The sequence below is a fragment of the Hippocampus guttulatus genome, chromosome 6, assembly GCF_054856545.1.
Source record: "Hippocampus guttulatus isolate MCC_2025c chromosome 6, RoL_Hgut_1.0, whole genome shotgun sequence".
Taxonomy (NCBI): Eukaryota; Metazoa; Chordata; class Actinopteri; order Syngnathiformes; family Syngnathidae; genus Hippocampus; species Hippocampus guttulatus.
In genome coordinates this window covers 23,632,794-23,646,273 of record NC_141266.1, presented here as the reverse complement: position 1 = coordinate 23,646,273, position 13,480 = coordinate 23,632,794, and the positions used below count along the sequence as shown (strand labels likewise).

The window sequence follows — 13,480 nt, the reverse complement described above, 5'->3', positions numbered from 1 at the left end:
CTAGCTATCTACCTCTATCTATATATTTATACAGACACACACACATTTATATACATGTAAACATACATATATACCTAAGACATTTAAAAAGAAATCACAAAAATGGCTCATATTTAATGAGGCAGAATTTATTCTAACTATTTTTAGGTACCACTAACCTAATTAAAATGACAAAATGAATATGATGAGAATGGGGGGGGGCAGTATAAACATTAATGATCAGAACAAGTACAGCGATATTTTTGAAAAAAAAATCAATTTACTATGGCAGTTAATACAAGGAAGATTTTGCCTTCAATTTTTGTGGTCATCCTTTTTTCATTCAAATGAAATGAATTCACCTAAAATTGCGACATGTTTGATTCTTATGAATCAATATAATCCATCGTAATCCTCAGCAGGGCTGCCCATTTACACAACGTGAGGCCGGAAATGGACATGGAAATATTTCTTTCAATGATTTAGTCTGAATTTTAAGAGGACTACATACAGTATTGAAATATCATTTAGCACTATTTTTCAAAGCAGTTGAAACAGTTATTTAGTGGCACCGGCATTGAAATTCAATGGATGAACGACGTCAACAGACTCTCACAGACTTAATGGCTCCTTGTGACTTGAACTGTTCATTTTTATTGTACATGTGAAGATTTGAGAAGCTGGTCCAAGTGTCAATCAAGCACAAGAGCCCGTGTCCCAAAGTTGAGTACAGTCGAGTACATGTAGAAATGCACCCGCGCAGCTTCTAGTTGTACTGGACTCATTTTCAGCACATCAGTACGCTGCGGTCTGGTCGTCGCACTGAAATTAGACTTGATGTTTGTGTTGTGAAAGTGGGCCCACATAAATAACACAGGATGACTTCACAATGTACCCCCCCCCCCCCAAAAAAACCCAAAACAATTATTTTTTCTTGAGCGAGCCACTTTTCTTGTCTGACTTGGGCTTCTTCTTGTCTTTCCTGGCTTTGCTCAGGTTCTCGTACACGTCTGACTCTTTGCTTCTGCCAAGACAGAGATGGGAGGTTGAGGGGGAAAAAAAAAACAGAGGAGGTTGGACTGCACATGCGTGAGCAAACTTGTGGCCTCAAGGGTCGCAAGTTTGAGTTTTGAAATAGATCGATGGGCCAAGTTGTTCATGATTCACAAAAACAAACAAACAGAAAAGTGAAAATGCACTGTATATGGAAAATATTCAAATCTAAATATATCAAAATCTCAGAACAAAATAATACTTGCAGATTTTTAATTGCATTATTTGGAATTAACTGTACTTGAAATAAAAAGGTTTCTTTTTTTAATAATAATTTGTGCTCATTTTATTGTATTTGTGATTTGTCTGATATGATTCATAAACGATTGTGTAATAAAAACAAAGTTATTATTTTACTATTTTGTAGCTTATTTAAATAATATACAAATACGTAAAATATTTTACAAATAAAATAAGTCAAACTTATTTTTTTAATTGTATTGTTGAGGATTAGTTTAATTTTAAGAAACCCCAACACTTTTTTTTTCATATTTTCTTCGAATGATAACATCATTTCTGTCATTGTTTTATTATTTATCAAATGAATGCAATGTGAAACAAAAATATTTTAAATGTTTGAAGTGTCTTCAAATTAAACTAGTTTACTTGAATGCTCCTTTTTCATTTGATGATTTGTAATTCAATTCACATATCATCATTTCATCAGAAATCAAAAGTTGATTTTACGAAATATTTTTTGGGGTGTATAAAATTGCTGATTTTGAGAACAGACTTATCCATGTCAATTTGCCATTTTTATGATTCAGAAGAAATGTAATTAGGCCAAGAATGTCTGCTTTTCTCCAGTTGCATTTTGCTACTTAGAATAAATCAAATACCGGTAAATGATGTCATGAGATAAACCATTAAAACGTTGTCGGTTTGTTTTTATTCGGGTAACCAATTTTGGGGAAAATAGAGCTAAATCAATGCAACAAAATACTGAAGGACACCCCCCACCCCAAAAAAGTAGATGTTGGGAGGCCTGAATAAAGAAGATACTTTGGCCACCGCTGTTCCAGGCTCAGCTCTGAAAGCAGACGCAAGCGGATGAACGAACGTATATTGACAACATGGACGATGCTCCTCTGTGAAAAATCGCCGAGCAGGCCGAAGCAGAGTCACAGTTGTCACTTCAGTGCGAGCTTTGGAGCAGTCGCGCGATGTGAAATGTGCGGCTGCGCTCGTGACGGATCGAACGGGCATCACGCCCCCCCCGCCCCCCGACTTTCACTCACTTGGCAACGCTCTTGCTCCCCGGCGGGTGTTTGAGCTGCAGATTTTCATACTCCGTTTCAAGCTCCTGTAGGAGGAGATAAGACCAGGCGTGAAATCGATGTCGCGGATTACTTTTCCGGCCAAAGTTCATCTCTCACAAAGCACTGCTGATAAAAAAAAAAAAAAAAAAAAAAAAGCATCTCTGGGCGGTGGAGCACAAACCAGCAGAGAAAGGTTCAAAGGTCCGCTGGCACACTCGGACATTGTACAGGTTATTGTCTTGATGGCGCCCTTTCGCTTCTCCACATTAAATCTCAAATTCAGGGTATTGTTTATTGGAACACAGATTCGTTTTTTGCTTGTGTTTGTTTAAAAAAAATACAAAAACAGAAAAAAACATACACAAACACACACACACATGCGGGAAAAGGACCCTGAAAAGAAACATTGTATGTTAAATCGCAATAGAGTGGTACCTCTACTTACAAACGTCCCTTCATACGAAATTTTCAAGTTACGAAATGCCTCAACAGGAAAATATTGCCTCTTGTTACGAAAGAAATTTCAAGATTGTAATTGTAACATGTATTTGTTACATATTTTGATGCATTTTTATGCTTGATAAAACACTGATGTCTGAAGTTTGGGGGCGCTTGGAACGGATTGCGTAGAGAAAATGCATCTCTACTTACAATTTCCAGTTAAGAAATTTCTTCCGGAACCAATTCATTTCGTAAGTGGAGGTAGCACTGGATTCAAAAGGTTGCAGCCCCGCTTCTTACCATGTAGGCGCCATCTTTGGCCTTGGTGGTCTGGATGTACTCGGAAACGGACAGGTAGATGAACTTGTACTGGGCCTCGGTCTGGACCATGCCGGAGCGCTGCTCGCGCACCATCTGGATGTACTTGGAGATGTCGATGTCACAATTTAGACCTGCGGACGGACGAGAGAGCTCACACATTCACTCACATTCAACTTCAGTTTTTTTTTTTTAACTTGTGGGGGCATGGGCAGTATTACCTATTGTGTCAATTGTCTCAATGATCATGTCAATCACCACAATGGTCCCCGTCCGACCAATTCCAGCGCTGCCGACACAAAGTAAAATCAGTGTGATGACCGAGTGAAACCTTAGACAACATGCAAATTGGGGCAGCCCGACATTAAGGTACGGCGCTATCTTATTGACAGCGCTCGTGGCGAAACGTAACTCCAGGTCACTTTGGTTCGGAGGGAAACTGTTGTGCAACACGAGGGTAGAGGTGGAAGGCTAAGGGTGAGCATTCCCAAACACGGGCGGAACAAAACAGGCCTTTATACTCCCGGCGTCACAAGGCGAAACATTCTTCAAGGATAAACTATCGGTCGGCTGCAAATCTTGAGCTAGGCTAATCCTGAAACTCGGATCGTTTTAATCTTAACGCTGCGTGCCGTCACCAAGACTCTGTATTGATTGGTCTGAACAGGCGTTGGGTTGGTCTGTGAAAAGCCCATCTGAAAAATCTCCATGTGTTCAGTTTGATGGGCTTAATATGTGTCATGGAGTTCCTCAGGGCTCCATCTTAGATACACTATCATTCTCTCTATGTCGTAACAATTTAGGTTTTAAACCTCAGTTCATTTACCTTCTTTAAAATTGAGCCTGAAACCGGGATTTATTTTGCAACATTGTCTTGTTTTTCTTTTAAAGCCAGAAGACGTTTGGTCTCTTTTTGTATATATTTTGATGATGGTGACTTTTGTACATGCACGCACGTGTCCTTGCACAATGAATGTTGTTTTATCACAAACGGTAACACCTCAACACATCAGCCTTCATCGTATACCAAAGCGGGCTAGCCTTCACTTGCCGGGGGGTAAATCCTTGCTATATGGATCTCTGCAAGGTTTTCCTCGGTACGTTCCCGGTTTACGTCTGCTCTCTGATTCCAGAAAGATCTGTTAGCAATTATCGTCTCGGCTCTCAAGAGGTGACGACGTTGTCTGTTCAGTGTAAGGATTGAACTCGGAACGATGGTTTGCTCCTAAAATCCCCATTATCTTATCTTTAACCGATTCCCTTCAGATGCGTCCTTGTGCACAGTCTGCAGCTTCAGCTCTCGACATATCGGTCTAACTGTTGTGGACACCAAGTGCTCAAGGACTTCTGCATGACGGCAGATTCGTGGTCGCATCATAATTACGGCGCTGCCGGTCCCTTGAAACGGAGCGCCGACTCTCCGCATCATCCGTGTACCTGCAGTGGATGACCATGGGGCCGGCATTCGGATATTCCGCTTGTTTGGCGTTGACTTGTGTGAGGAAGCTGAGGACGGCGCCGGGCTCCTGCGGGACGCCGTGGTCGGGCCAGCTCAGGTACTGGTAGTGCCAAACGGTGCGGGAGTGCTTGGGCTATGGACGTGAGGTGAAACGCTAAGCAAGTTTCACCGGAGTGCAGCGAGGTGAAAAAAGGCGCGCGGTGTCCACCTTGTTCACGGGTGCTATCTCCAACACTCTGACTTTGTAATCGGTCGCTTCCCAATCCGATTTGGAGGTCACCACGTAGCGGCCCGCCTCCTTGCTGCCCGGGCTGTCGGGCCAGTACGGCACACATTTATTCTGCGCGCACAGTCAGGCAGAGAGACGTTAAGGCTACACACACACACACACACACACACACACACACACACACACACACACACACACACACACACACAAAAAACCCAAAACAAAACAAAAAAAAAAGCCCACACATAATTTCTGCCTTGTAGCTTTTGGCTGTTCAAGTGCTAATGCGATCGGGACCGCTTGACTTCAGATTTTTTGGCTTCATAAATGAGGCATTTAAATTATTACTACGACTGCTACTAACAGTACTCCTGTCTGATCCCACCGCATGGACCGTGTGCTTTCTGAACACCCGCAAAGATGCCAGAAGATGGTGCCAAATCCCTCTCTGATAGAAAAGTAGTGCTTTGGTGCCATCTTGTGGCATTTGGTGTGAAGGAACTATGTTGAACTGAGGGGAGGAGCTTCTTAAAGACAGGTGTGTGCCCAGTGTAAGAGAAAAGTAGTGCTTTGGCACCATCTTTAGCATCTTAGTGTCGGGTAACTGTGTTAGAGTCGGGGTGGTCTTCTAAGCGGCAAAGTCGTGTCTTTTTGCCATTCGTGGTCGGGTTTGATCCCTATTGCTGGATGAGAGTTGTTACAAACATTCACTTTTGATCAAATTGCTGTTTCTTAAATGATGTTTCAAATCATAAACAAGAGAAATGTTGCAGTACATCATAACGACCTTCGAAATAGTTTTTGCAAGGCCAAATAGCATCGGTGTGAATGCCTGATTTCTGCCACCTGGAAATATACTGACCCGCCCTTTTTCCACCTCCCTCGTCGTCATGACGATGACCCTGGTGTTCTCCTGCCACACCATTTGCCAGAAGTCGTTGACCGTCGTTGCCAGGCAACCCTGAGTGGCAATATAAACTTTCGGATTCTCCGACTCCCGCAAGGTGTTCTACAAAGCGACCCGGGGAAGACAAAGTCAACAACTTTCTGCTCGTATCTTGGGAGGTGGGCAACCCGGAGGCCTGGCGGGATTTTGGGCCACGTACTCGCATGTAGTTGGCGTTGATGTAATCGGAGCCCACCGCGTTGGGGTCGGCATCCTGCAGGGTCACTCTGGTGTCATTGACTGCAATGAAGAATTCAAAACATTTACAACATTAAATATATACTGTATATATATATATATACACACTAAATCGAATGTAAAGAATTTAGCAGCAGTTTTGACCCCCCCCTTTTTTTTTTGCTTCCGTTCAATGGACATTGTGGGTCCCTTATAGTGTGTGCTGCGGCCACCTGCTGGGGGCAGTATAACACACAAATAGAGATATGCAGTCCAATCCAGTGGATGCCCGCTACTCGGGAGGCCCGGGCCACTCTGTGAAGAGCCCGCAAACAGCCATTCTAAAAGCATTGAGGGGGGAAAAAAAAAAAAAAAAAGATAACAACACGAGACTTACAAGGAAGAATATTCTTGTATCTGTTTTTGGACTTGTTCTCTGGTCTCTGGCCTTCCTCGCGACTCTTTTTCACTTTTGCCTCCAACTTTTGAAGAGCCTGCGTGGCAGTCGTGAGGATGGTTAGGAATTCAATGTCCGCTCACGACGGCCCTTCCGGTCAAAGCTTAAGTCGCTTTGCTGAAACCAGCAAAGCATTCAAGACGTTTAAAAGATAGATTGAGAATTCCACCACCACAAGATGGCAGCCCACCGCCAATATTTAAAATCGTGAAGCCAGAAAGGTCACAAAACAAACACAATGCCGATGATGACCGATTTGACTTACATCAAACTCCTCCCAGAAGCCCGCCTTGATTTTCCCGCCTTCGGCCTCCTGCTGCATGAGCTTCGTCTGATCCAATTCTTTCACTCGGCTGTCGATGTCGGCCGCGTTCACTCTGGTGGAGTAATAAGGCTGCCGGACGCACGCGCAATTAAAAAAAAAAAAAAACCTATAGTCCTATGTAGCTTACATATTCCACATCCCAGCGTACTTGTTTGAGGTGCACCCAGTTCCCCGAAATCTCCTCGATGCCTTTCCGTTTGTAGAAGTCCACCAAGTCGCTGAGCGTGTCGAACATGTCCGAGCCTCCCACGGTGTACCGCTCATTCTTCAAAAAGAGAGAAAAGGAGAGCGGAAAGAAAAAAAAAAAGATTGAATACAACTCAAGTCCAAAAACAACACGCAGAGAACCTGCCATGCACACACACCTGACACATGATCTTGATGTGAGACACTCTCCTCGCGCCCGTTTTGCCGCGCTCGTCCGTCAGAACCGACAGGACAAAATCTCCCGGTTTGGAAAGCGACTCTCTGACCAGGAAGGTGCCCGACTCGTCGCGAGCGATCAGCATCTTCTCCGCGTTTGGACCCGACAGGTGGCCGTGATACCACCTGCACATGCGATGAGCTGAGGTGAGCGTGACGTGGCCGAGTCACATCACACAACGTGAGATGGAATGTGGCGAGACGAAGACGTACGGCGCCACAGAAATCGGATGGAATTCGGCGAGGGAAGCGATAAAGACATCAGAGATGAAGTGCGCTAAAATGAAATGAAATCGATTCATATTCGATTAAGTGGGACAGGATTGGCTGAGGTGGAATTCGATTCGATGACATGGGAAATGAGAGTACAAGATGAGGTCAGTTAAGAGATATTTGAATTGCTCCCGCGATTCATACAAGCTACACTTGGTTTGCGTGTGCGCGCGTGCGTGGAAGTCAACGTAGACTCCGCTGGGTTGGGCTTAATTTTAGCCCCACTTCTCGATTTCTTTCTTCTCAACTTCCTGCTTTGCGGTCGGAAAATTTCTGATGACAGATTTTGCGGCTAAAGAGGACAGAGTATTTTTAGTGTCAAACAAGCTGGTTCTCCGCACCCCCCCCCCCCCCCCCCCTTCATCACCCTCCACCTCAACTTCTGAGCATGTGGCTAACCCCTTTGGAACCCTTTTTGTCAATTATAAAAAATGTAAAAAAAAAAAAAAAAAGTTTAAAAACAAACGGCGGAGACAGAATTAATTTTTTTTTGGGGCGGGGGGGGGGGGGGACTTCAATTAAATGGAAATTGCTTTGGCCACATAGAAGCAGTCACAATTGCTCAGGAAAGCGCAGCAAAAATAGTCGTTGTTCTTCACGGAGGATAAAGAATACAGGCCTGTGAGTCGGAGGAGTCCTGTGTCGACTTTTTGCGTCACCGCGACACCGGTGTTTTGCATTTATTGTTCGCATTTAGATAAACATACTCGGTTTTGATGTTTGACACTAAACATCAAGTGGGAGTGGCAATAAATATCTCTAAATGGGCTTTTTGGGGAAAAGTGTAGATGGCAAACTGCTCCTCGTTGCCAAAATTTGATTTGAATAAATGGGGGGGGGGGGGGGGGGGGAATAATAGTGTCGGTCTGAAAAGTGCCCAAACTGCAGGGTGGCTTCCCTGGATGCATGGAAGACGTGCCTAATAAAAAAGCAACTCATGTCCAGCGCAGAGTTTCCCGAGATGCGGCAAAAAAGGGTGGCGTGAGGAGGAAGCCGATGAGGACACGACGGCGTGTGCAACAGAGGAAGGCGAGCGAGGAAGGTCTGGCCATCGCTTTCGAGAGTGTCAAAACGGCAAGTTTCCAACCGCAGCGGCAAAAGGGAAGTTAGACAACTGACAGAAAGGAGGACAGCAGGCGGGGGAGCGGGGGGGTGGGGGGGGGGGGGGGACACTCACGCTACCGGCCTGACTCAAGTGTTGACTGTGTTGACTGATTGAAAGTATAAGTGCATCTTTTCACAGTCGGATGGACGGCACAAACCGTGTGAATCACGACCGGCGGTTCAGCAGTGATAGATGAATGGTTTCAACCCCCCCCCCCCCCACCCCCACCCCCCTCACTCACCTCCCTGTCAGTAATGTGACCGTTAGAAAAAAAAGTTTTTGAAATTATAAATAAACAAGTCAGATAACGTCTTTGTGTTGGGAACGAATCCGTCACCATCACGACGCTCATGTTAAATGCCGGTGGGCACACACCGCTCACTATTTAAAGGGTCTCTTATTTTCTTATTATTTTTAAAAAATCCAGTATATATATTTTGTTTTTTTGTCTGCACCCATTTGTTTCTTTTCGATCCAATGTATGCGTGGGTGCGGCGCGTCTCGAAATAAAAGGCGAGGTTGATTGTTTCCGTCCGAATGCAAGGCGGGAGATTTTCAGCGTGAAACGATGAAGGGGCGGCTGCGGCGGCGGCATCGAGCGTTGGCACGGAACCTCTCGGTGGTGGGGTCGGAGCAGTTGAGCGGGTATTTGAGCTCGATGACGGTGCCGTCCTTGTCCTGCAGGATGCCGCTGTCGGCCGTGTAGTACTCCACCAGCTCGGAGAGCGTGGCAAACTTCTCCCCGCCGTAGAGGTCGTAGTAGTCCCCCGTGTTTTGGATGCGGATGTGGGTCACCTGCTCGCCCACCCTGACCATCAAACAACAAGTCCTTTTAAAAAAAATGTTTTTTAATTAAAAAAAAAAAAATCTGTTAGAAACCGTTTTGCTTCCTGGTATCTCTTTATTTGTATGCCGTGCTGCCAAAACGACATTTGTGAGCAAACGGAGAGAGCAAATTTCTATTGTGAAACTTTTATTTGACGCCTTTTAGGTCATGAAAATACTAATATATTCAGAGGAATGGCCTTTAAAAAGCTTTGATGTAGAAATAGGTAGGTTTTAAGATTTGGCAACCCTTGCACCTGAAAAAAAAAAAAATCTGTGTATTTTGGATCAAAGTAACGTGCTTCAACTTAGAATGCTTCAATTTGAACAGTATTGAAGACATAAAAATGAACATTTTTACAGTGTATAAATACTGTTCCCAATACGCATGCCCCGCCGGCCCAAACGAACGTTCATGTTTCTGTAATAATTATTTTGTTGTATAAAGATGCTTTTAAAAAAAAGTGCTGAACTAAAAATTGGTGGTGGCCATCATTTTTCAAATGTCTTCTGAAATAAAAAAAAATCGCTTCAATGGTAAAAAAAAAGCCTTTCTCCTTGAACGGTTAAAAAGTCGAGCTAAATTGAGAGCGTCGGTCGCAACGTGATGCTACATGCTGTTGTTTCGATGAAGTGGTCTGATAAATTGGTTTCACGCGATACACACCTAGTCACATGCTTTTTTGTTTTGTTTTGTTTTGTTTTGTTTTAATGATGCAGGATGACAATTTGGGCATATTGGACAGCTATGGGCGGGTCGCATAGCTTGTGCTCAAGGGCGACTTTGCATCCCTAATCACCTGCTCATCAGTAATCACAATTGAGTCATTTTCATATTTTCTGTTCACAGTGCTGGGCACCCCCCCCCCCCCAAAAAAAAAAAATCAAAGTTAACGATAAAGAAATAGCAAAGGCGTTTTACGGAATGAAATGTGAAGATGATAAAGTTCGCAGCACCCAGCCAAAGTGTCAGCCTGTCAAATCCGTGACGGTTGCGCGACAGCCAACGGGTGCACAAAAAGGCAATTTTAGTTTTTTGTTTTTTTTGGGGGGGGGGGGGAGGGGGGAGCATCCCTATCGAGTGGCATCGTTACCTGACAGATAGAGAGAAGTCGCCCACGTTCTTTTTGCTGGGTCGGGCCAGAAAGCTGCCGGCGATGCCCTGAGTCTTCAGCAAGTCTTCGGCCTGCAGGCCTGTGATGTCTCTGTGGAACCACCTGCGTACGCGCACACGCACACACACACACAAATTCTTGACTCGACTTGTGGAAAAATAAAGAGTTAGAATTTGCATTCAAAGCAGGGCTGAACAATTTTGAAAAAGAAAGCAATTGCAATGTTTTTCTGACTCCGTATTGCAATTGCGATTTAATGTGATTTTTTTTTCAAGGGCCTATTCCAGAGTATTCTTTTTTTTAAATAAACAAAAGCAAATTAATCAATCTGTATTGCATTGCAGTAAAAACAAAAAGAAAAAAAAAAGATGTATTTATTGATCTATCCAAAAATGACGGCCAACCCGCCACGAATTAAATTGAAAGACAGTTCAACTACTTCGTTTGGAGTTACTAACTCACTAAAGACGTTGACTTGGGAGTCTTACGCTGCGACACCTTCAGAAAATGAACTTCAAACAAGTTGACCGTACTGGCAGAAGTCAGTAAGTCGGATGAGAGCAATCGCGGAAACAAATTTGTGACTTGATCACTTCAGTTGTGTCATGAGACAAGATGTCAACTGCACTTTTGAAGCGCTGAGCTGATGGAGACATGATATATTCATCCATTATTCGAGCTGCTTATCCTCACTTGGGGACCGTTTCCAATTGTTCCGATAACCTGCCGTGCATGTTTTTGGAATGCGGGAGGAAACCGGAGCACCCGGAGAAAAGCCACGCAGACTGTACACAAGAAGGCCGAAGCAAGAATCGAACCTCTGCACTGTGAGGCCGACGTGCTAACCGGTGGACCGCCGTAATGCTGGATAAAAAAAAAAATTAAAAAAGGAAATATTTTTTCAAAACGTGTAAGGGCCAACAAGCACAAAGCCGTTTTCTTGCCCAAAATTGCAACCTTTGCGATTTGAAAACGCAGCGCAATGTCGACTTGAATTCCATTCATCGCTCGATTAAAAGCCGCCTTAATTTCGCCGACATGTAAAATAAAAGCGAGCGAAAAAAAAAGAAAATAAAAATGAACCGCGTGATGATGACAATTAAAATTAAATGAAAGCAAAAGCTAGGCCAGCACGTTTTGCCAAGTACGCCGTGTGTGAGCGCTTTTTGCCACCTTTGGCTCCAAAGAAACTGCCCCATCGCAGGCACTTTGTCCTCATTGTTGCAAAAAAAAAAAAGACTTCTTTCCATATTTCAAGCAAAACTAGAAAAAAAATTGGCTGTGAAATCTTGCCGCCACACGGTGTCAAACTCGAGGATCATCCAGAGGATTTGCAATGAAAACGGGGTGCGAGGGTGCGCTGATCACTCTTGAAGGCTTTTCTTTTGCTTTGCTCCAAACCACAAAACCTTCAAAGTCTTCAAAAACATTTTCTCTCACTTTTCTCTCTTGTAATTTTTACAAGCCGACTTCTATTTCTTGACTTTAGAATGTTTTGAAAGTGGTCTGCTAATGTCTTGAAATGTTGTCAATGTACGTTCTTTTTTTTTTTTTGGTCAACTATGTTGATTGTCCCCGCTTTGCTTCTCGTCGTCTTCGTAAATGCTTGTGGGTGTTCTGTCAAGCGCATTGATTTTGTACGCATAAAAGACAAGATGAAAAAAAAATGTAGCAAAAAAGGCCTTTTGGTGTGCCCGCTTGATGATCTCTAAACATAAAACGCCCCCCCCCCCCGACCCCCATAAAAAAGGGTCCTGGACACAAAAGCCATCAAATAAAAGAAAGCAGAAATCACATGATGGAGAATCAGAACAGCTGAGGGGAAGAAAGAGAAGAAGGAATGGAAAGAGAGAAGTTGTCGCCGTTGCTTAACAAGGAGCGCTCGGCGGCAACGTCCGCTCACCGAACCATGTTGGCGCCGTCACAGCGCCTCGGTCAGACGATGACAAGAGTGAAGGCCGGACAGGAGGCCTGGCACCTGCGCAAAAAGCATCCGTTTGAGATCTCATTATGCAAAAAAAACAAAATAAAACAAACAAAAAAACCCCCACAAACCTGCCAAAGAAGCTCAAATCATTTCTGCCGACATTTTTGACTTTGCACCCCAGCATGGAAAGCAAATTACCTGTTTTTCTTTGATTCCCTCCTGGCTCGGCTTTGCGTGTGCGACCCGGCGGGAACGCAAACAAAAACGTCCTCCTCTCGGCTTTCCCCAAACGCGAGTGAGCAGGTCTCGACACTCTGCCCTCCTCGCTGTGGCTCTGCGCGAGTCTGCCTACCGTTATCTTTCACTCTTCCTTCCTTTTTGTCGCTCCTTTCACAAAATAGTGAAAGCCCCGACAGGAACCAGAAGAGCTGACAAAGGCGGAATTCCTCCCTTTTTTTTTCTTTTTTTTTGTTGTTGTAAGTGACAGTCACGGGAAATCACAAGAAATCCATATTACGAATGCATTGGAATCTTCAGTGAGCCTCGAGCGAGTCGGTTTAAGCGCAGGTCAAACATTATCTGTTGGCATTCTGAAAATAATTTCCAAAGAGGTTGTTCAGCATTTTTTTTTTTTTTTGGTGTCTCGGGCCGCCTGCCCACCTGTCTGCTGCTACTCCAGTCTGTTGCAGGTGTGTGCGCGCGCATGTGTGACAACACAAAGGTCAGCAGCGGCACTGTATACTTCCTTATTCGCAGCTCAATCCTCTGTGTGTGTGTGTGTGTGTCCGCATGCAAAATTGTTTCAACACAAAAACTGACAATAGTTTCCCACCATAACGCAACACTCGCATCAAAAGGGAGGACATGTTATATGCAGCTGACATGCGTTCATTGGCTGTAATATCAGAGTGCATATAAAAAGTGTACACACCCCTGTTCAAATGCCAGTGCTTTCACGACAGGAAAAAATGTCATCATCACGATCGAGCTTTTCAAAACGTTGTCCACTATTAATGCGGCCTCTAACCTGGACAACTCAATTAAATATTTTTTTTTTTTTCCAAACGCATCTTTTTATCTTTGCCGTGACATTTGCAAAGATGTTGTCGGCTAACAATCACATGTTCTCCTGCTGCCGATGACCTACTAACACACGGCAGAGAGAAAAG

General features: G+C 44.1%; 1 protein-coding gene across 1 annotated transcript; it reads right to left on the bottom strand.

Annotated features, from left to right (window-relative positions):
- Positions 1-607: 607 nt before the first annotated feature.
- ptpn6 (protein tyrosine phosphatase non-receptor type 6) lies at positions 608-13,016 on the bottom strand. Its single transcript, XM_086113034.1, has 16 exons — positions 12,510-13,016; positions 12,288-12,362; positions 10,364-10,486; positions 9,058-9,252; positions 7,009-7,192; positions 6,792-6,908; positions 6,584-6,712; positions 6,259-6,355; positions 5,845-5,924; positions 5,601-5,747; positions 4,718-4,849; positions 4,488-4,642; positions 3,272-3,339; positions 3,033-3,184; positions 2,271-2,335; positions 608-1,003 (listed from the first exon to the last, which is right to left on the bottom strand). The coding sequence occupies exons 2-16, from the start codon at positions 12,293-12,295 to the stop codon at positions 904-906; spliced, it is 1,752 nt and encodes a 583-aa protein (XP_085969160.1). The 5' UTR covers positions 12,296-12,362; positions 12,510-13,016; the 3' UTR covers positions 608-903.
- Between the last annotated feature and the right edge of the window lie 464 nt (positions 13,017-13,480).